Raw genomic sequence first — 24,677 nt, 5'->3', positions numbered from 1 at the left:
GTCTTCACTAAGGCTATGTATTTCTTTGGTCAGCTAACCGCACTTAAATGTACTTTGGCTTGCATTGTGCTAGATCAATAGTAATGGTATTAGAGCTGACTGGCGTGTAGATTTAGATATCTGCCTTCATTCACATGGAAACAGGTAGAGTGGCATTTGAAGACATTATAGTCATAGATTTTATACTGTAATACTGGGTTTCATACTTAGTGGAAACAGAAAGGCTAAATGTGTCAACCATTGGCACTGTATGGCTGACAGCCTAATACTGATAAGAAAAATCTTGGGTAACAAAGTCATAGAGCAATCTAGATTAGTGTTAGCTGCCCTGTCCAATAAAATTGCTATTGAAATGTCAGTGACTGTACTCACTCCATTAAAACAATCATAGGTTATTTCTGAGTGCATTTGGACATTCATGCCACACAACCGATTGAATTTATAGCCGTTTCCTTATTTATTTCTTTGAGTATGGTCAAGTATGCTAAAGTGAATATTTATTAGCCCAGATATTTCAGGATTATGTGCCAAGCAACTTGATATTTTTGCAATATTTAAGCAAAGTGGTCAGAAACTACGTCTGAATGGCATTAATTGAGGCAGATTTAAATAAATAATTAAATGCATATATATACGATCAAGAAATTGAGATTCATATTCTTCAGATCAGACCGCCTCCGTGGTATAGTGGTAGAGCGTCCGCCCGGAGAGCGGAAGGTCCGGGGTTCGATCCCCGGCCGCGTCATACCAAAAGACGTTAAAAGATGGTACTTGTTGTTACCCTGTCTGGCGCTCGGCATTAAGGGGCTAAAACAAGGACTGGTCGGCTCGGAGTCAGTATACTGTGTCTGAGTGGGGTATTCATGTTAAACTGTGGCATGGTATCTCAGTGAGCTAGCACTATAAATCGGCATCAGTCCGGACTAGTACAAGCAGCCACACACACACGTGCATGCACGTCGCTATATAAGTACAATAATCCTGGACGCGACGTTAAAACCCGATTTCACCTCACCTCTTCAGATCAGGTTTTGTGTAACTTACTAGAAGGTTAAAGAATTGTTGAGACAACTGGTCAACGGTTGATTCTCGCCTCTGTAGTACAGTTGTACGAAGTCCAGCGCTGGATTCAAACATATCCGCTGTAACCTAGTATTTGGATCCTCGGAACAGCGAATTGTAATATATTTCCAAAATTTAATTTTTTGTATTGTTATAACCCAGGATCACCATTAAATATGCCTAAGTGTCCAATGGACTGGTGTATTACACAACCGAAGTGCTGTAAAATCCCTCGTACTGGGAATAGCGTTGCAATGTGTGTCTTTATGACACTGTTATCAGTTTTGATAATCATAAACCAAAGCGTTTAAATATATGAGAAAATCAAAATTAATACAAGGGTTTATGAAATACAGAGTGGACTAACGTCTGTAATGTTTTGGTCAAATCTAATTTTCAACTGTAGACTTTCTTTTACCAGACAGTCTATTCTGGTTTAGAGCCATCTGTTTTAAGAGGAAATGATGAATCCAGTTATATGAATTAAGTTATAAAAATGAAATATTCCCAACCTTTAAAACGTTTAAAGAGAATAACTCTTTTATTTGGCAATGTCTTAAGTATTGACTGGTTGTTTAGTGTAACCTCATTAACACCGACCGTTCTGTTATCATCAGAGTTGACAGTCGAGATACCGAATAACGAGATACTGCATCAAGGATTAAATTTACTTGAGATGAAATCGGTTTCCCATGATCCCAAACAGAACGTCATTGTCTTCATTCCGTCCTTCCTACTTTCCAAACTAAGCGTATTTTCACACACACCCCACCTGTTCCGTGTGGTCTGAACGTTATACATCGGGAATAACGTCAACTCGGGTTTTGCCCCAAGTCAAGTTTAATTCGATAGTGTCTATTTGAAACTGCAGTCTAAACTCTCAAAGTTCAGAATTATCCGCGGCAAATCGCCGCACGCCGGCATGTATACGTTGCAGCCGACAAAGAAATTGACTTTTACAATATACAACCTGATGACGCACATGGTCTGCGCGCCGATCTACATAGCCACGTCGCTTCATTTGTCGGAGTGTGGCTGCGCGATGCCAAGGACGTGCGAGCACCGTGCTATATCTTGCTACTTCTACTGTCATTGATTCTCGTGGGTGGCGTGAGTTGACTGATACCGCTAGATGCCTTAAGCTTAACCTTGCTTCATTTCCGCTCAACATTATGGCTTGTTAATTCGGCTACCTTACTACAACCCGAGCTATGCTTAGTATGCAAACAAACGCAACACTGTGTGAGTCTAGCCCCTGTGGATGTGTGTTGAGGGTGATTGTCGTCACATCCCTTAGCCGAAGGCCCTTCAACTTTCAAAATGTCGCTGTAATAATGTTTATATAAGTACGTTGACTGTCAATATTAACAAGTCATTTCCACGTCAAACACAATTGCGTACTAGTGTCAAAGAGCTGTATAATTTGTTGCCCAGCGTCATGTGACTGGCGAATACTGGCGCCAAACGCCATGTGACGGGCGAATACTGGTGTCCAGCGTCATGTCACGGGCGAATACTGACGCTCAGCGTCATGTGACGGGCGAATACCGGTGCACAGCGTCATGTGACGGGCGAATACTGGCGCCTAGCGTCATATGACAGGCGAATACTGGCGCCCAGAGTCATGCAACGGGCGAATACTGGCGCCCAGCGTCATGTGACGGGCGAATACTGGCGCCCAGCGTCATGCAACTGGCGAATACTGGCGCCCAGCGTCATGTGACGGGCGAATACTGGCGCCCAGCGTCATGTGACGGGCGAATACTGGCGCCCAGCGTCATGTGACGGGCGAATACTGGCGCCCAGCGTCATGCAACTGGCGAATACTGGCGCCCAGCGTCATGCAACTGGCGAATACTGGCGCCCAGCGTCATGTGACGGGCGAATACTGGCGCCCAGCGTCATTTAAAGGGCGAATACTGGTGCCAAGGTCCATGTGACGGGCGAATACTGACGGCCAAATATTGATGTCATACTTCATGTGACAGTCGAATATTGCATGATGCCCTGTTGAATAAGATCAGTAAATTCTGAAGCCCGCCTTAAGCAAGGCAAGTATTAATAAGCAGACAAAATCCTTTGTAGGGACAACTTGGTCTTAATATTTATATAACATAGGAATTATAATGTAAACTAATAATCATTTTCTCATAGACTTGTGCAAGTCTATATTATCGGCATTAGGAGTTCACTTCACTGTTTAGCTGTTTACCGTTACAGCACTCTCGACACCACTATGTCGTTGCGTATCTTTACGTAATGAGCATGTATACTGAAACCCGACTTCCACTAATCATACAATGTGGGCAATTGTTTACATATGGGAAGTATTTTAGATAGTTGTATCGCAGCTTAATGCTTGCAGGTGCTCTGTCAGACATGGTGGAGTATCTCCACCGGAAACAACCTCGACTTCATAATTGATTTTCGCATCGTGTGTATCCCGCACATGTCATTACACTGCACAATTATGCATACATTTTTTAATATTTTATCAAAGATTTAAACCGACTGATAAGGAATATTGTACAGTAGATACTGACCCTGAATATTTATGGCGTTCAGAGAAAACATTGCAACAGAATTGGGGATATGTTGTATGTATTTAATATTTCAAATTGAATTATCTATTAATTGCTCCCCTTTCCTCATGCACAGCTTGAAATGGGATGAGTGAGTGAGTTGGGTTTAACGCCGCTTTTAACAGTATTCCAGTTATATCGCGGCATGTCAGCTTAATGTGGGAGGAAAGCCCGAAGTGATGCAGGTCTCAGACATTTACCACTTCTGTGAAACCCACGAGCACGGGTATGGTGCTGACAAACCTAGAAACATAATTGGGGAGAACCGGGATTCGAAACAACAATCATAGGTTTCTGGCGTGCCAAAGGGACGCAACTCTGCACAGCGAATCGCGGCGCTTTAGACGACTGGGCCAGCTGTGGGTCCAGCTTGAAATGGGAGGGTTGAAGTATGTCAGAGCATGACAGACATTTCAAGGACTTGCTGCAGATCGTCGATAGAGACTTCTCTGATAAAGGTGGGGGCACAGGTGGCCCAGTCGTCTAAGGCGCCGAGATTCGCTGTGTCCTATAGTTGTGGGTTCGAATCCCGGTTCGCCCCGATTCTGTTTCTAGGTTTTTCAGCACCATACCCGCGCTCGTGGGTTTCACCGAAGTGGTAAACGTCTGAGACGTGCATCACTTCGGGCTTTCCTCCCACATTAAGCTGACACGCCGCGATATAACTGGAATACTGTTAAAAGCGGCGTTAAACCCAAATCACTAACTCTTGATATAGGCAACATTGCAGGTTCGGTGGATCTTTAAAAGGCCGATAAATCAATGATAATGTCGACATATAATGACACCGACCCCATAATTGCTTTCGAAAACTGACATGTTTTGACAATTTCCTTAAAACATACCACAGACTGCGTTTTAAGTCTCTTTTTGTTAACTTTGAATATTTTTGTAATAAATAAAATAGTCATTGTCATGGAAAGGGAGGTTTAATTGAATGGCAATTACACTCGAAAATTAATCAGCTCTGGGTTTTTTCTTAAGCTGATTTGACTCTTTTGTGCATTCTTGAGTATCATCCACAGAATGACTGAAGTATCTCTACACATTTTAAAAACATAAAACGACAGCCCTGAATTGAAAAATGTATTTTAATGAGCAAAGTTTGTTTCATTGTTTTTATTTCTCTGTGTAAAAGGGCACGTTTCCTTACTGCACTTATCGTACTGCATATGAACTACGTACCATGTGACCCACCTTCTGAATGTAGTTTAGTAGTGCATCAGGAACGTGGCCGTGTACGTCCAGGCTCACATCAACATCGTGGGGAGCTTGTGCGCAATAATTCGTGGGACGTCGTCCGACGGTTTGTGCATTTCCAATTCGTCTCCAGAACTGCCGGATGACGTGACCCGCGACTTGCCTTGCTGGAGAAACTTACTCCTCATTTATTAATTTGAATTAAATATTTGATAAAAAAACCCGTTGTCATGGTAATGTGTGCTACTTTATTCAATGCATGAATTTGACCTATAGTGTACATCGTAATGGACACAGATCAGGCCAAGTTAAGTCGCGTTGGTCGCGGAAAGGAGATAAATTGGTATCCGTGTTTTGCAGTCCGACCCCTGAGTGTTTCCAGGGCGTCTGTCCTGCCCGACACTAGAGCACACGTGGTGTCTCCTGAGGCAAGTAAAGAGGTTCGAAATATGTATCTGTTCCCCCATCAGTGAATGGGTGCCCGGTAGAATGAGATGGTAATGTGCCTGTTAACCTTTCTAGCGCCTCACAGGCAGCTTGGGTTGTATACTCCCCATGGAGTTGAGAATGAAATTGGGCATGCTTTAGGTTGTTGATCTGTAGCATTATAAATATGCACTTTATTATTATTATTATTATTATTATTATTATTATTAGATTAAAATAAAAAATGCAACAAAATGGGTTTGGGTGATCCTAGCACAGTCAGGCTGGTTAAGCTCATCATCAGCTCAGGGACCTTGCCCCCTCTACACGCAGCCCAGACAGCGAATGGGACTTCTCCAAGGACTCCCCAACACTGCAGCCTTCTGCATTACCCAGATTGTCAGAAGGGCTGTATTCCTGGTAGCAAACCAGGGTACTCTCCCAATGCCAGTCAACAGATTGGGAGGTACCAAACCTAAGGCACCGAGAACAATGGGGAGTCGTACAACTTGGTACTTGGGATGCAAGTGTGACATTTCGAAAGCGAGGTCCGCATATTTGCCATGTTTTTCCTCAATCTTTTCAATCACATTAGTGTCAAAAGGGACAGACAATTCAATCATATAAATGATTTCATTGGATTTATCAAAAAGGATAAGATCAGGTTTGTTGGCCTGGATACGTCTGAGGCTGTAAACGGGCCTATTCCAAAGGATTTTGTATTTATCATTTTCCATGACGCCCTCTACATATCCGGGTCGTACCATGGATGGACCTCTGTGTCAAAACCACAAGCATGGCGAAGGCGGTAATAAAATGATCTAGCTACAACATCATGTCGCTTAAGATACTTTGTTTATCCCAAAGCGGGGCATCCCCTGACAATGTGCCGGACAGTCTCATTAACTTCATTGTATAATCTACATTTCATATTTACATTTTGATGCCAAATCACACATTGACGGTTTCGAGTGGGAAGTGACTGGCCCTGAGCAGCAAACAGACAGCCTCCTGTTTCACTTTTCAGGCCAACCGACTTCATCCAAGCGGAGGACTCTGCAGGGTTGCTTATCTCTCAACACACTGCACATAACTCGATGCATTGGTCATTCAGATAGCCTCTCCTTGAGTCTTGGCCGATTTGATATAGCACTTCGCTTGGTTGACACTCATTTCTGTACCAGCAGTACAGAACAATAAACAAAATCAACACTGACATTGAGATTATGTCCCACATCCTTGGCTCGTTTAAGAAAACTGTGGAATTCCTTGTTTTCATCATGAGTCTTGACATGCTTCACAAGAGGATTATCAGACAAATAAATATTATTAAAAGTCTGTTTGCATACACATTGGGGAAGATATCTGCAATGCATATCATGATAGGGAAAACCGCTGTAATGGTTTTCAAAAAATGACCACTTGAAGATTCGAACAAGGTCTTCAGCATAATGAGCGAACACTTTACCTTCAACACTACCCGATATAGCAACGAGAACCCCATGTCTACACATTTGTTTGTTTAAAACCACACTCAGCATTATTCCAGCGAAATGACGACCCTAAATAATCGAGTGTGGACCAGACCCGGGGTACGACCACGCCCGTTTAACGAAGTCACGGAGCCTGACCACCGGCCTACTTAGCCTCCTCTTACGACTAGCACAGGTTGTTGGGGGACATATTATAACCGGATGCCCACATTGATGTATGTATAAGACACAGCTTGAAGCAACACGTGCGTCTTCATCATCAACTATCTCCCACTGTCTCTCCGACAGAACCATTTTCCCGGGACACGTGTATCATATCTCCTTGCTTTTTAAACCACCCAGCCAAAACATACCATATAAATCAATGCTGTGATTTGATGGAACTTCCTCAGATAAGACCGTGTCTGTACAAATCGCAGTACGCCAGACTTGGTGTAGAGATTGGCTGATAAAGTAAAACTTCAAACGGCGCTGAAGACGTTCGTGAATAATAAGGCGTTCGGGCTGTACGGTTAAGCGAGAAACTTTCTGATAGTAGGGATGCAGACATCCTCGATGTTCCAGTGTATTATATCTCCATGCTATTATATTAAAAACCCTGGACCCAATCGCTACCATGGCTTCGTTTTAGCTCGAGTATAACAACGCTAAACATAGCAGTCCAATCAACTTACTTTCATGACTGCGCGAACTGCTGGGCAGCATTCCAGTTTTATGTCAGATAGTTCCCTTGCTTCGGGAAGATGGCGGCGTTTCAGCTTGATGTCATGCAGGTCGTAAAGTTTACCAGTTAGGTGAAACCCACGAGAACGGTATTGGTGCTGACAAACCTAGAAACATAATCGGGACCAAGCGGGATTCGAACACACGGTCATAGGTTTCTGGCGTGCCCAAGGAACGCAACTCTGCACGATGAACTGTCTTAGACCCCTGGGCCACTCGTGCCCCGAAACTAAGCCACACTGGTGATTGGGGCCAATGTATTTACCATAATAATATTGAGATATAATAAACAGGATGTGCTCGCTCTCTTGCATTGACATGGCCGCAACATTGTTTAAAGCGTTAACAAGCCCAACCGATTCATCTGGTCGTTTACAAATATTCTACATACATAGACACACAGTGATGACAAAGCGCTCCATGAAATATCAATGCTGTCAGCCCTTTTGACACGCCTCAGGACCCAGTGACACTTGAGTCGGCCTCCCCACCCGGAAGTCAGAGATGAAACGTGTATGTTATGAGGAGATCCGAGACTGAGAATCCCGTTAGGCCTCCATGAATGGAAACATGCGGCTTATTGATAGCTCAGCGTGAATGAAATACATTAATAATTCATTTTGAAGTTGGTACGACACGACGGGACGTATCCGCGAGTCGTGTTGAGGTGGTAAATAGACAATCGGTCGTAAATATTTTATGACCTTTCCCACCTAATGTAAAATCCGTTTCATTTCATAAGCTGGGGTTTGATGAAGTCTAAGGCAGGTGTCACCGCAAGGAAGTAAAGGGGATTAGGTTTTGTTGTACGCGTATGTGATTTTGATACAGATTATGTTTTCAGTATATGATGAATGTACTGTTAGAACATGAAACCCCCCTGACGATAGACTAAACAGAAAGAGTAATCATATCTTACCAGCACACTCAACTCGGAAATAACCCCATCATTGCTTTGCTTTGGCCTATACTCGAATATATGCAGTTCGTACATAGATACACTACCATTATGCAATAGAGGAATGGATCTATTCAAACTGCATATTTACTTTTGTGTTCGACCCGTGAAGATCCGGATTAGAATAGGTCTTCAGCAACCCTTGCTTACCGTAAGAGGCGACTATGCTTGTCGTAAAAAGCAACTAACGGGTGGTCAGGCCTTGGTTGATGCATGTCATCGTATCCCAGTTGCGTGGATCGATGCTCATGATGTCAGTCCCTGGAATGTCTGGTCCAGACTCGATTATTTACAGACCGCCGTCATATAGCTGGAATATTGCTGAGAGCGGCGTAAAACAACAAACAAACTGATGTGTTCTTTCTTCACAAATACTTACAGATCGCTTAACGTAGGCAAGATAATACTCTTTGGTGGCAAGGCAGCCATTATGCTTAGCAAGCGATGGTGTAACCTATTTAAATGGTTAGTGTAATATTGTTGTATAACTAAAATCGGCGTAAAACCACATTCACCCACCCACTCACTCAATGCACGTGGGATGTATCAACTTTTCAAATCATATTTGCTGACAAAAATATTCTCGTTTTCGCTATTCTATGCCGTGGTAATAGTTTGAGATATGTTGTAGAACATCACCATTAATCCCGTACACGCTACTTTGACATTTAATCATTTCACTTAGAGAGACGTATAACATCGCGACCATACCGTTTTTGTTTCCTCAATAAAGGGATTGAATTACATTGGAAATGTTGCATCGTGGAACCCTGATGAGTTACACAGTCAGCACGACCAGTACAGCGTGAAAGTCGTGATCCTGTGTGTTGCAAGTCGTCAACGCGCGATTCTTTAGGTAACGAACATATGATGCTAATGTTCCAGAATTGAAAATGTGCTCGCGCATGCGTTGTCGTGAGACACGGACAAGTACAGTCAGATCCACCGATCGACTGCATTTGACCTCTGTGACAAAAGCCCTGCTTGCGGGTCACAGTACCATGCAGTGACATATTTACTTGCGAAGTTATGTTGATGGAGGGTTGGAGATTGTCAGCAGTTCAAGTCCTCCATAACTGCCTGAAATCTCAAGACGTATATCGTGGGGATGCAGTGTCTAAGCTTTACGCTCTGGGGATGGGCACCAGACCGTAGACCACGTGTATCGTGGGGATACAGTGTCCTAGCTTTACACTCTGGGGATGGGCACCAGACCGTAGACCACGTGTATCGTGGGGATACAGTGTCCTAGCTATACACTCTGGGGATGGGCACCAGACCGTAGACCACGTGTATCGTGGGGATACAGTGTCCTAGCTATACACTCTGGGGATGGGCACCAGACCGTAGACCACGTGTATCGTGGGGATACAGTGTCCTAGCTATACGCTCTGGGGATGGGCACCAGACCGTAGACCACGTGTATCGTGGGGATACAGTGTCCTAGCTATACACTCTGGGGATGGGCACCAGACCGTAGACCACGTGTATCGTGGGGATACAGTGTCCTAGCTATACGCTCTGGGGATGGGCACCAGACCGTAGACCACGTGTATCGTGGGGATACAGTGTCCTAGCTATACGCTCTGGGGATGGGCACCAGACCGTAGACCACGTGTATCGTGGGGATACAGTGTCCTAGCTATACACTCTGGGGATGGGCACCAGACCGTAGACCACGTGTATCGTGGGGATACAGTGTCCTAGCTATACACTCTGGGGATGGGCACCAGACCGTAGACCACGTGTATCGTGGGGATACAGTGTCCTAGCTATACGCTCTGGGGATGGGCACCAGACCGTAGACCACGTGTATCGTGGGGATACAGTGTCCTAGCTATACGCTCTGGGGATGGGCACCAGACCGTAGACCACGTGTATCGTGGGGATACAGTGTCCTAGCTATACACTCTGGGGATGGGCACCAGACCGTAGACCACGTGTATCGTGGGGATACAGTGTCCTAGCTATACACTCTGGGGATGGGCACCAGACCGTAGACCACGTGTATCGTGGGGATACAGTGTCCTAGCTATACACTCTGGGGATGGGCACCGGAGCGTAGACCACGTGCACATTCCCTTTAGAAGTAGTGTTGAAATGAACAGGGGTAAAATATACTGAACAACAAAAGTTCCTGTGACATTGAATAAGATTTAAAGCAAAATTATGTTTTTTACCAAATCTGAAACAATAAAAGACTACTGTAAGTGTTCAAATGGTTTAATTTGCCATACAGACTTCGGAAAATGCGTGATTTCATAAAAAAACAACATGAACATGCCAAAATGTCAATTTACAAATCAATAGCGTGTGTGTCCACCTCTGGTTGCGGCGCAAGCAACACATCTTCGTCCCATGGAATGGACCAGGCGTCGCACAAGTTCTTTTTGGATATCTGTCCATATCTGCTGGAGCATGTTTCGAAGTTCCTGGAGTGTCTGTGGAACACGTGGTTGACGTCGAAGGCGCCGATCCATCTCATTCCACATGTGCTCGATTGGTGAGCGATCAGGGGAGCGAGCCGGTCAGGGGATGACATTCACGTTGTTTTGTTGAAGAGAATCCTGAACAAGTCGAGCAATATGAGGCCGGGCGTTGTCATGTTGTAGGTAATGCCTTGGCCATGACGACACAAAAATGGTAGAAGAACAGGGCCGGCCGATGATCTCGTCGCGGTAGCGCTGTCCATTGAGATTTCCCTCTACCACTATCAAACGGGTCCTCTGTCTTGCTGTAATCCCACCCCATACCATAACGCTGCCGCCCCCGAACCGAACTTCTTCCATGACACAATGATTGACGTAACGTTCACCTCGACGTCGGTACACTCGAATCCGTCCATCGCTGTGGCTGAGGTGAAAACGAGACTCGTCAGTGAATAGAACTTATCCCCACTGCATGGTCGTCCAGCGTAGACACTGTCTGCACCACTGTAGACGTGCTTGACGGTGTTTTCCCGTCAAAATCGGACGTCTGACGGGTCTTCTGGCGACAATCTCTGCACATCTAATGCGACGACGTACGGTTCGTGAAGATATTCATCGAAGGCCAGGGATGCTTCTTGCACTTGCAGTCACTATTGCTGGCTGGAATCGATTTCGTAGGTGTGTTGTTCGAATCCAGTTGTCTTGTCGATTATTGGTTACGCGTGGCCTGCCACTCCGAGGATGGTCTCTGACTGCATTCGGCTGTTGCCAACGTTGCCATAAACACCAAATGGTGTTTCTGTGGACGTTAAATTGTCTTGCAACATCACGTTGACTCGATCCTGCTTCAAGCCTTCCTATGGCATACCAATGGCTCGCAGGCTCGCAGGCTCGCATTTTCGGACAGGCGTGGCATTTCGTAATGTTGAATAATTGCGTAATTTTGTTGTTTTTCTGAGTGGTTGTTGTCAACACGATGCTAAACAATGCATATGGAATCCCTTTAACGCACATGTTTTTATACCCATTCTTGGGTAGTGAAATGCATGGAATGCATGCTTTTCTGTAGCAGTTGCGTTTTTGTGACTTGATTCCATACATGTACCACAATATTGAAAACCAAACATTACTTGTTTGAAAAATACACTAAAATATTGGTGTCACAGGAACTTTTGTTGTTGAGTATATATTGACACGTGGTAGTCCATAATCGCCATATTGCAGCAGATCAAATTTCACAATGATACACGCTGATTGGTTGTTTGTTGTTTAACGCCGCACTCTAGCTACATGACGGCGGTCTGTAAATAGTCAAGTCTGGACCAGATAATCCAGGTATTGACATCATGAGCAACGATTCTGCAAGTGGGAGACGATAACATGCATCAACCAAGTCAGCGAGCTTGTCCACCCGATCCCGTTAGTCGCCTTTTACGACAAGCATAGTCGCCTTTTACGGCAAGCATGGGTTGCTGAAGACATATTCTACCCCGGATCTTCACGGGTCGGTACATGCTGAAATGACATACCTGGATAAACATGAAATGTTCTCTATGGCGGTCATGTTTAATAACAGATGAAAATTCTAACAGCAACATAATACCATCACGTTGATCTCCGTTTCAGAGGAGATGTTAAATGTTTCATATGGCTTCTAGGCTCTCAACACATGGCGATGTAAAATGTAATAGATTATGAATGACGAACGATGGACGGACACAGCGGACAGACGTAACAGGTGAGCTACAAATGCCATCTTAAATGCACATTATTTCGCCCTAACGATACACGATGGCCCATTACAGCCCCTCATAACGCCACGGGGACCCGGATGTCTGAAACTGTTTATCGCCTGTTTAATCTCGCGGAAATCGTGATAGAATGCATCGAGAGCAAGTGTTTTTCGAGTTATTAATCATATGTGGTTTTCACGAACGTGACGAAGCAGGAATGTTCCTTCAAGAAAAACCAATTATTATTATATATTACCATTGTGGCTTAGTTAAACAGGAGCTCCGCCAACTTGATATATGATTCAAATAAGATAAAGAATCCTTATTGGCACTATGGTATAATAATATCGGAACGCTTGTCTCGAACTTACCGAGGACTTCGAGTAAAAGAAGTTTCACTATTTGTCACACAAATAATTGGGATCTCAGCAATAATCTGAATATGTATCACATTTGTAACGTTTGTTGAAGTATTATTGTTATATATTCAAAGGGGAGTTGCAAAACACCTTACCAACTCCCCAATTCCTGGGGATCTAACAAGACATACCTCTAATTAAATTACTATCCTGAGCGAGAAAACGTTCCAACCCATAATTTAAAAAATGGGTGTCTCATGCTCTTAAGTGGCTGCACATTTGTTAAAAACGCCGAAAAGGCCAACTGATTCACCTGAACCAGAGTTTATACATTTTAACGAGAAATGAAATAAAAACAAACGCTGTTGAAATTCCGCCCTCAGGGTAACAATCATATACAAAAAATTGAAAAAGCGAAATGAAACTGTTCACCTACAATGGAAATCAACTGGCCATGGGTCTCGAATCATTCGATAACAAATATTCAGATGCAAAAATGGATCATAATCTTACGATGGTATATTTACACGAGGAATAGACTACCGGGGGAAAGAAAGTATACACGTGAAAAATGGATTTGTCCTCAAAATTACAAACGTTATCAATCGTTATTAGGCTGAAAATAGTCCCGAAACTCTGCACAATTGGGGCCCAGAACTCAACTGTGATACCTGTACCCAACACATAACCACCGAATAACCATTTGGTTTCATTTTAGCCAACCTCAAACATTAGTTTCGGTGGAACCTAGTCATGCTCAGTTAGCGTTATCGTTTCCTCATTTGCATATCACTGCAACGTCGTTGTTTATATTGTTGGGAAACTATTTGTCCACTGAAAGATTATGATTTAAACAAAAAACTGCTTTGAGAATGGTTTGATTGAAGGTAAGTATCACTGTGGAACAAAATGCACACACACGCACATGCACGCACGCACGCACGCACGCACGCACGCACACACACACACACACACACACACACACACACACACACGTAGAATAGGTTTTCAGCCACCCATGCTTGCCGTAAAAGGCGACTATGCTTGTCGTAAGAGGCGACTAACGGGATCGGGTGGTCAGGCTCGCTGATTTGGTTGAAGCATGTCATCGATCCCAATTGCGTGGATCGATGCTCATGATGTCAATCACTGGATTGTCTGGTCCAGACTCGATTATGTACAGACCGCCGTCATATAGCCTGAATATTGCTGAGTGCGGCGTAAAACAACAAACCAACCAATACACACACACACACACGCACACACGCACACCTATTCACGGGCGATATATAGTTAACTCACTTACCTACTGTTCATATTTTGAGGGGGTATTTAATAATAAAGCCTTTCAGAGAGATCGATTCTGTTCCAAAATGGGATTAATATTCTAATGACTGTGTTCCAGAACGATAAAGGAAAAGAAGATATTATTAACGAATATACTTTATACAATGAAAGTAAGATTACGACATTAAGAGTGTGGAGACAAATACATTTCCGATTGAAATAGGTTTATGAATACTTATATCGTGAAACAGTTCCAAAATACATAGTACAATCTTCCTAAGTCGATCCATGTGAGATATCTGTCGCCACATTGATTTAGATCGCCATGTTTCATAGGGCTTCTAAGCTCTTAAGACTACCGTACTGTCGGTAACATGTTCTGTACACATGTATGCTCAGGGAAGACTATTTTTTGTAAAAAAGTATTTGTTACGTTCTTAAAAGATTTTATTGGGTGTTTGAAGGGATTGTTGAAAGCCATATGTGGCTTGATAACGCTGACGCCGCGGGGTTCATTAAAAGTCGTTCTCGCAACTGTTTGACATCAAAACCAGAATATTTGGCCTGAAAGGCGATTAAATGTATTTTATCATTTGAAAAGACAATCTGTATCTCTTCTTTCTCATCTGTGATTTTCAAAGTCAGCCAAATGTTGGTCACCTGGCAAAGATCTATCGGCAAAACACCGACTGTCACAACATATAATTCCAGAAGCGGGAACGGAGCGTCATGAGCTTCTAGACAACGGAACAGACATAATCAGTATTGAAGCTTTAGATCTGAAAATGAAATTGAATACAGATACAAGAAACGAATTGCTTCATTGGTTGTGACAGATAAATACCAAAGTTGATGAGGAAGATATAGATTTGCTTAGTTTTAATCTAAAATAACCCAGTGCTCGACTGCCCCAATTGCGCTATTTTGGTCAATGGCCGTATCTGAGGACTTGTGTCGCCGCAGTGCCAAGAGTGTCTATTTCTCTTACAGTAATTATTCTGTCAACCACCATCTACATGTACCCACAGTGGAACCCTGTGAGTATGGACTCCTTGACCTGAAGCATTGCCTTGTGGGTGATTATTGTTAAGAAAAGTTACGTATTATCAAAGAATTCAATCTCATTAAAATCAGATCTTAGTTCTCGATATCGCTAAACAAAGATCTGAGGACATCCCATTACAGGTCACGTCAGACCGACCTTGCGCGAACTTTGACCGACAAATGGAATGACCAATGAGAAGGCAGCTTTCTCGTGCTTTACGGCACTAATTTAAAATTGGCGACTTCACTTCGAAACATATTTTGACAAATTCTCGATTACAAATTTGAAACCTGAACTTAAGAGCATTCTGGAATGGCTAATAGACGGTCTAGATTGTATGGATACAGTCGTTAAACCCGTAACTATCGTTCGGAGTTAGAGTTTTCGAGGCTGCATGATCAGAAATCAAATTTCGGCACTTTCATAATCTGGTAAGCGATGCTCTGATTGGTCGGATGAAAGGTCGTTCTGGCGTGACCCCTAATGGGATGTCCTCAGATCTTTGTTTAGCGGATGCGAAAACAGAGGTCTGATTTTAATGAGATTGTCAAAGAATTGTACTTTGCTGGATGCGACGTTAAACAACAAATACTCACAAAGAACAACAATGACTCGCTTTTCCGGGAATCTGTATTCCGGACTATTTCACTAGAAATGGTACGTACAGGTCTGATTAAGAGGTTTTACTGTATGTACAAGGTGAACACAACTTATTTATTTGCTCGCATATTGTATGTTTTATTTTTTTCTTATATATTTGATGTAAATGTGTAAATGCTGACGTCACATCTCAATCTACCTTTTCAGTAATTTGATTGGATGACTATCTTAAGCGACGTTCTCATTCGAATCCCCCCCCCCCCCTCTCTCTCTCTCTTTCGCTGTGTCATTTTTTCATCATGACCTCCCTGAATCTCACCGCCTCTCCCCTATGATAAATGGCCAGTCCCAAGAAGTCGCGGCTAGTGAAATTCTTAGTGGGGGTCAGCGTAACATTCGGACCAATATATCTGGTTCTGTATCTCGAAAATGAATATAATCGATGAGCTCCTACTGCAAAAATGTAACGACGCGCTATTATATTATTGTGAATGTTTTATACACCGTTGTTTCTGAGCGCCATGGAAAGTATACCCAAAATGTTATCATTTTCTTCTGTGGTGGTTTTCATTTGCTAACATTGAAATTTCCGAATCGATGTTGACTTTAGAAAGCTGATATCTGATTGGTTGAAAAACCCACGCATCTTACATTTTGATTGGGTGGTCAAAGTTCGTTCATGGTTCACCTGACGCGACATTCTGTGGATTTCGTCCTCATATCTTGAGGTATGGTATCGGAAAACAAAGTCTGACCTTAATGAGACTAAATTTACGGGTTGACCGAGACCAGTGTTCACCTGACTTTATTGTTATACTCACAATATGTAAGGGGCGTAATAAAGTAGTAGAAGTGCTTTTGGCAATAACAATTTACAACTGATAAAGTCGGGCCATGTTACATCTTCCCGAGGCAAGGTAGTTAACTGGCTTCTAGTATATAAGTCCAGTTTCCACCCTTACCGAACTAGGCTGGAATTATGGAGTTATACATATAGGCTGGACTAACGAGTCTACCCATAGTCCAATCAAAATCGCGTAACGAAATCGACATCAGGATTCGTAAACTGCCGTGCAGGTTTCGGTCGTTTGCAGCATTTGCAAAGCTTGTGTACCGCCAACAAGGCGTGAACAGATATTTTCCAAATGTTTTCATGTTTTTAATCAAGGTGCACACGTAATTTGATGCACATTGCGAAGTTAGACCCGTTTTATTACAATATAGATCTTTATTATCGATCAGATCGTCTTAACTGGGCGCCGCCATTTTGTTTTGAAGCAAATGCAAGTGATATGAAAGGTGGAGTCTGATTGGTCAATAGGGGGGGACAAAGAAGGGACATAACTCTTGATAGCCACTGGTGGCGCTACGATCGAACCTGGAAATTCGAGTCAAGTTCAGTAAGGGTGGAAACTGGACTGTCTATTAACTCCCTTGCCTCGGGAAGATGGCCATGTTATTTGCATGTTACAAACGGAAGTTATCGAGGACTAGCACACGAGGTGTTATATACATCGCTCTCTATAAAGTTTCATCAAAATTTCCGAATCGATGTTGGCTTAGAAAGCTGATATCTGATTGGTTGAAGAACCCACGCATATACAGAGGCATAACTTAAGTGATTAAAAAATGACACTTATTACAAACTTTGGAGAAAAACTGCATGAGCAAAGACTTGTCAAAAGATCGCAATTTGCAAAGTAAGCGTCATGGTTTTATTCTTCTTAGTTTGTGTGCTTGGCGAAAGGGATTCGTATATGAAGTCTTGTCACGTATAAGGATAACATCTAAACGCATTGAGGGGCGGTCGGGTAGCCTAGTGGTTAAAGCGTTCGCTCGTCACGCCGAAGACCCGGGTTCGATTCCCGACATGGGTACAATGTGTGAAGCCCATTTCTGGTGTCCCCCGCCGTGATATTGCTGGAATATTGCTAAAAGCGGCGTAAAACCATACTCACTCACTCACTCTAAACGCATTGGATTATTACTGGTTAGACTTGAACGGCATTAACAGTGAAGTATAGCGAAGTATAGCTGTAAATCTAGTGTCGCTGAACTGCTGCCCTTGTAAAGTTTAAGACACTTTATGAGCCCATTTATTCTACACCATCCATCTTATTCGCACTGCACTTAAAGTATTAGCCCCAACTCAGCATTCCCAAAATTAAGCTTTCGTACTTGACGTAACGCTGTACAAACAGGTTTCGGGTTACAAACGTCAAAAATGGATCATCCCGAGTTCATTTAAATGTTTGCAATTAAATTTTAACATTATTTCTATGGCGTTGAATGTAGCTTTCTCGAAAGCACAAATTAATATACACACCTGGTATTGACGAAACTCACAAGAAACATGGATGTATATAGAATGGTAGGACTCTTATTTCAAATAACTACCTGAGAGAATAAGGAGAGACATCTATTTGAGGAGACGCACTATTTTCATATCGGCTGAGTTGCTTGACGTCACTCGCGTATGGCGCATGGATCGTGTGGTGGGGATGAGGGTCGCCTTTACCATCGTCATGAATTGTTTCGTTGCTCGCCGTTGATACTAGAAATAGTGCAAACAGGCTTTACTCTACCTGAAATATGATTTTACCTACATTTGATTGAAATAGAAATACAGCTTATAGTTATCAATTCATTTATAGACAAGGTCATACATTATGAATGGAGCTAATTTTACATTTATCATCACATGACGGTGCACGCATGGTGTTCATTACTTTTTATGGATTTTTATTAATAGAGGAGTATTTTTAATTGACTATTGCGATAAATTAAAGGTACATGGTTAAATTAGGACATATCTGATTATGGTTTGAAAGTGGATCGGTTAGTCAAGATACCAGTTCATTGGTTTTATTTGTGCGTATATTTTATTGTTATGTTATAGTACTGTTAAGATGTCGTGTTTGCACCTATTAATTTCCGTATTGTCTATGAAATGTACTCGTGAGAGTTTATGGTGCGTGTGCATGTGCGTGTGTGCGGGCGTGTGTGTGTATGTGTTCGTGCGTGTGTGTGCGTGTGTGTGTGAGTGCGTATTTGAATGCCGCGATAAGAATATTTCAGTTGCATGACGGTAATGCACAGTAACGTGCAGCGCCTGAACACCGCTGGAAAAAGTCTAGCAAAAGACAAGTCATGACACCCAGCGCGTTCTGTTAGTCTAATGATCAATAAAATTAATATTGTATGATGTTATGTTATCTTGGCTGATATTAATCATTTCGGCATGTCACGGTATCGATGCATTTTAATACTTGTGGCCACGATACGAAAAACCATATTGCCTTCCTAATATATATAATACAATAATTACCTTCATGACATGTGTCCCACAGTGAGGTAATTGTATTGGCATGTATCCTAAAGTGACGTAATTATACTGGCATGTATCCTAATTTGAGTTAGTTATCTTGATATATATAGTATAGTGGTGTAGTTGTCTTGATATATCTATATAAACACTGTATAATTAGGTAATTATTTTGATATGTATGGTTACATGAGGTAGTTATCTTGACAGGTATGGTATATCGAGGTAGTTATCTTGACATGTGTGGTATAGTGAGGTAGTTATCTTGACATGTATGGTATAGTGAGGTAGTTATCTTGACATGTATGGTATATCGAGGTAGTTATCTTGACATGTATGGCATAATGAGGTAGTTATCTTGACATGTATGGTATAGTGAGTTAGTTATCTTGACATGTATGGCATAGTGAGGTAGTTTTCTTGACATGTATGGTATAGTGAGGTAGTTATCTTGACATGTATGGTATAGTGAGGTAGTTATCTTGACATGTATGGTATAGTGAGGTAGTTATCTTGACATGTGTGGTATAGTGAGGTAGTTTTCTTGACATGTATGGTATAGTGAGGTAGTTATCTTGACATGTATGGCATAGTGAGGTAGTTATCTTGACATGTGTGGTATAGTGAGGTAGTTATCTTGACATGTATGGTATAGTGAGGTAGTTATCTTGACATGTATGACATAGTGAGGTAGTTATCTTGACATGTATGGTATAGTGAGGTAGTTTTCTTGACATGTATGTCATAGTGAGGTAGTTATCTTGACATGTATGGTATAGTGAGGTAGTTATCTTGACATGTATGGCATAGTGAGGTAGTTATCTTGACATGTATGGTATAGTGAGGTAGTTATCTTGACATGTATGTCATAGTGAGGTAGTTATCTTGACATGTATGGTATAGTGAGGTAGTTATCTTGACATGTGTGGTATAGTGAGGTAGTTATCTTGAAATGTATGGTATAGTGAGGTAGTTATCTTGACATGTATGGTATAGTGAGGTAGTTATCTTGACATGTATGGCATAGTGAGGTAGTTATCTTGACATGTATGGTATACTGAGTTAGTTATCTTGACATGTGTGTTAAAGTGATAGAGTTATATTGAAATGAATGGTATAGTGAGGTAGTTTTCTTGACATGTATGGTATAGTGAGGTAGTTATCTTGACATGTGTGTTATATTGAGAGAGTTATATTGAAATGTATGGTATAGTGAGGTAGTTTTCATGACATATATGGTATAGTGAGGTAGTTATCTTGATATATAGTGAGTGAGTGGCGCCGCTTTATTCAGATTTACAGTTAGCATCTGTTAATTACCTGTCTCGGTTTACTAACGTATATGAAGATGAGATATGCGCGTTACATGTACCGTTCAATATATATATATAAATATATAAGCGCTGGTGTGTAACGTGTATTGTCAGCTGTTGATTGACAGGTCAGCATTTGACAGGTGTAACAATTAAGTCTGAATAATGGAACATTCCAAAGTCACTTACCGCTTCTCAAAGTCCTTTTATATATAAATATATATCATAATAGGTATCTTTTCTTAGTAGTTCGAAACACTTATTTTCAAACTGGCATTTTTGTATAACCTTCGTGGGAATATTCAGTAGAATCTTAATCGAAGCGGCAGTAGATGGTTTGAATCGCCCAACCTGACACCCCCCGGCCAAATGGAATGTTCCACTAACAGTACATTACCGTCGCCGTGTGTATCGCTAAAGGAGTGCGAGTACGTGTGTATGGTGGTAGCAATCAGTGGTTGATGGTACATCATGTTAGTCAGTGAGGGCGATGGCATGTGTGACTGGGAACCAGAGCGGATAGCTTCAGTAGATTTCAACAACCCGAGAATATAACTTGTCACCTAGTTCGCTGCATGGCAAGTCCAGCATAGCTTGTGTGTTATGTTGTGTGAGCTATTTGATGACCCGACCACTGGTCGCGCGGTGTCGACCCAACTATTTTCAGCCTGTTTGAATCACCAGCAAATGTCCCAGCCTTGTAAAGCCATTGGACAATCTGACGAATATACAGTCCTGCCGTGACTGTCCATCTTAACTTAATTTTCACCGATCGAGGACGCAACTATGAGGTAAGCGATTTAAACTTCGTGCAACGATTTCTTCTGATAAACACACCGCCAAAAGTTGCCCTGTTTCGTAAACTGAATGAGTTGACCTGCTCGTGTAGGCGTAGTAGACAGCTTATGTACACATTGAAGTCAATACCGTTGTATATTTCGCGGATACAACACAGGAAATAATGGGTGTGCGATATGAATGTTTATTTAACTTCATAGCACGCCTTCAACATCAACAATGTATTTAATTGTGTAAAACTTGCAAGCATTTAGCGGGGATATATTATTACCGTCTCGTGCACAGTGATTTGAACAGGGCACGACGGTCGTGATTTAAAACGTTGAGGAAGAAAGATACGTTTTATTGATAATAAGTGGAACAGTATTTTAAGAAAGAACGTTAAAATGTGTTTGCATTTAGCAGTGGAAATCAATATTATTACCAAATGTATGTTCTATATCTATCACTATATTCCTTCAGTATCAAAGTATGTCAAATATCCCATACATTGTCCATTTTAGTCTTGACTTTGACAATACATGCAGATTACGACTGGAAATACTGAAAATTTAAATAATCTTTTAAACGCATATGGCAAAGTCTCTTTACATTGAAGATAATGTAAATGTTATTCTATGAATCAGTTTGGTTAGCAATATTATGTCATGTCAACACCTTTAGTTACGTACTATAAAAGGTTTTGGTTGTGTAATCAATTTTTGTCAGGAATTTGAAGCGGATAATTCATTAAATTCTGTCCCATTATTTGTGATTAGAGAGGTGGGTCGGTTCAGCGCACCGTAGGCATGTGTGCGGAGTAACTCCGACTTGTTGCATACAATTCAATTAACGGTAAACCAAAGCAACATATCAACACACTGTGTCTCAGCTACTGACTGCTGTTTGTGGCAAGATTTATTAATGAAGCTGTCCGACCCTTCCTTGAAAGTGAACTGCCTATGAGATAGCATCGTGGTGGGATTGTTTTTTGTGCTGCATCAATTAGACCTAAATGAAAAATGTTTAGCTCCAATTACACAACTTTCAAGATGAGGATACTGGGTTAGCAGAATAGTTTTTACTTGGCATTTATATTTAATCAGCCCAAATATAGGATGTTTTTAGATTTAAAGGCCAATTGACTTGCAAGTAAAAATTGTGGCCAGAGAAGGTCACAATGTCTAAGCTGAGAAGTGAACAAACACATGATAGAGAAACCGTCACAGGGGACCAGTAAGGTGTAGACTTCCTGTGCCAATCCCTCATCCGCGTGGGTCAGTCATAATCATGACGACCACTTCCGTGGTTTAGTGGTAGAGTGTCTGCCTGGAAAGTGAATGGTGCGTGGTTCGATCTCCGGTCACGTCATACAATAGTACGTTAAAATATGGTACTTGTTGTTACCCTGTCTGGCGCTCGGCATTAAGGGGCTAAAACAAGGACTGGTCAGAGTCTGTGTCTGAGTGGGGTATTCATTTTAAACTGCAGCATGATATCTGAGTGGGCTAACACTATAAAATCGACATTAGTCCGGACTAGAACAACCAGCATCACACGTGCATGCACATTGCCATGTAAGTGCAATAATCTTGGACGTGGTGTTAAACCCCATTTCACTTCACCTCTTAATCAAAAACGTGTCATTTCTTTGACTTTTGTCAAATGCAACATAAGATAGTATAGAAAAGATGACTCGAGGCATGAGGCAACACACGGCTACCCTGGTGACAATGATTAAACCACCCATTTCACAATATGGATATAAAAACATTATGACCAACGATGTTAATGAGTGACTGGACTCAAAAACAGTTGCCAGTGCTTGCGTGTTTGATACATGTCATTTTGCCTGCTCTTTCAAACTGTTTGATGTATGACAATCAAACACCTAATGATTGTCCCACAGATACAACACCCCAGTTTTACACATAGCTTTAATCACATTGTCTGGACTTGGATGGGAAATTGGCACTAGAGCATAGTTCTAGTTCACTCCCACTTGTCAGACGCCCCGATTGTCAGAGGTGCCAATCATAGGACAGGTCAGTGAAGCGTGACCAGTAGCACTGCCTAGTCTCACCTACTTAAATAATGAGCATCTCCCAGTGGTGAGTGAGTGAGTATAGTTTTACGCCGCTTTTAGCAATATTCCACCAATATCACGGCGGGGGACACCAGAAATGGGCTTCACACATTGTACCCATGTCGGGAATCGGCGTGACGAGCGAATGCTTTAACCACTAGGCTACCCGACCGCCCCTCCCAGTGGTGAGCAGAGTAAGGTGCTCCAACTCCTTAGATTTGTTTGTTTGTTGTTTGACGCCGCACTCAGCTATATGGCGGCGGTCTGTAAGTATTGTAGTCTGGACTAGACAATCCAGTGATTGACAACATGATCATCGATCCATGCTTTGCGGATTGATGACATGCATCAACCAAGTCAGTGAGCCTGACCACCCGATCTCGTTAGTCGCCTCTTACGACAAGCCTAGTCACCTTTTACGGCAAGCATGGGTTGCTGAAGACCTATTTTACCCCAGATCTTTACGGGCCAACTCCTGAGGTGGTTCAGATTAACCAGATTGTGTTAATGTGATTGTGTTCAGAAGTTGTGGTTAATCTGTGCCCCGTTGCTTGTGTTTTTTCAGTGATACAGAACGTGGGACTCAGTGTCTGTTTATAAAATCGTTTGACCTAATGGATGCTCATATTCGGTCAAACGATATATATATGTTGCATTCTCATCTAGTGAATTAGATACTTCAAAGAATAAGACGGCATTAATAAGATTAACTGCTCCATAACATCAACAGAAGGGGATTCAAACAGAGCAATTGGGCCACAAGCCCATTGTTTTACAAGTTACAGATAAATGGCAGACAGAGTCTTGTCTTTACTTGGGTTTTGCCAGTAATATTCAGTAATATATTTAACTCTATAATTTTTAAACTTTGAACATATTAATAAGAAATGATACTCATCCTCGATAACATCAAATGTTAGATTCTTTACAAAAATCACATTATCTAACATCTCAGTATCAGGTGCACTTTTAACACCCAAAATTTCACTCCTGTAATACATCGTGGAAGTTAGATACGAATCATATAATAAACATCATGACTTTATATTTGAATACAAGACATGTACGTTTATGGCCTTTACCCGCTGACACATTTTGGCATACAGAAAAGTAACACGAAGATCCAGGGTAGAATAGGTCTTCAGCAACCCATGCTTGCCGTAAAAGGCGAATATGCCTGTCGTAAAAGGCGACTAACAGGACCGGGTGGTCAGGATCGCTGACTTGGTTGATGCATGTCATCGATCCCAATTGCGTGGATCGATGCTCGTGATGTCAA

At 42.1% G+C, this 24,677-nt stretch overlaps 1 protein-coding gene across 2 annotated transcripts in view; it reads left to right on the top strand.

The window, feature by feature from the left end:
• LOC124146661 (protein dispatched homolog 1-like) overlaps positions 1–24,677 on the top strand; it is a 106,061-nt gene that overhangs the window by 20,096 nt on the left and 61,288 nt on the right. Inside the window, exon 1 of one of the 2 annotated variants that reach the window (XM_046517067.2) lies at positions 20,929–21,326. The exons of the other annotated variant lie outside the window; for it this stretch is intronic. Within the exon in view, the coding sequence (XP_046373023.1) occupies positions 21,322–21,326 (5 nt within the window). The 5' untranslated portion in view covers positions 20,929–21,321. Of the gene's footprint in view, positions 1–20,928; positions 21,327–24,677 lie in introns of those variants that run through there. 2 annotated transcript variants of the gene reach the window in all.

The sequence above is a fragment of the Haliotis rufescens genome, unplaced genomic scaffold, assembly GCF_023055435.1.
Source record: "Haliotis rufescens isolate VD_foot unplaced genomic scaffold, xgHalRufe1.0.p SCAF_3, whole genome shotgun sequence".
Lineage (NCBI taxonomy): Eukaryota > Metazoa > Mollusca > Gastropoda > Lepetellida > Haliotidae > Haliotis > Haliotis rufescens.
Note: the sequence above shows the minus strand (reverse complement) of the source record. Positions and strands in the feature narration are given on the sequence as shown.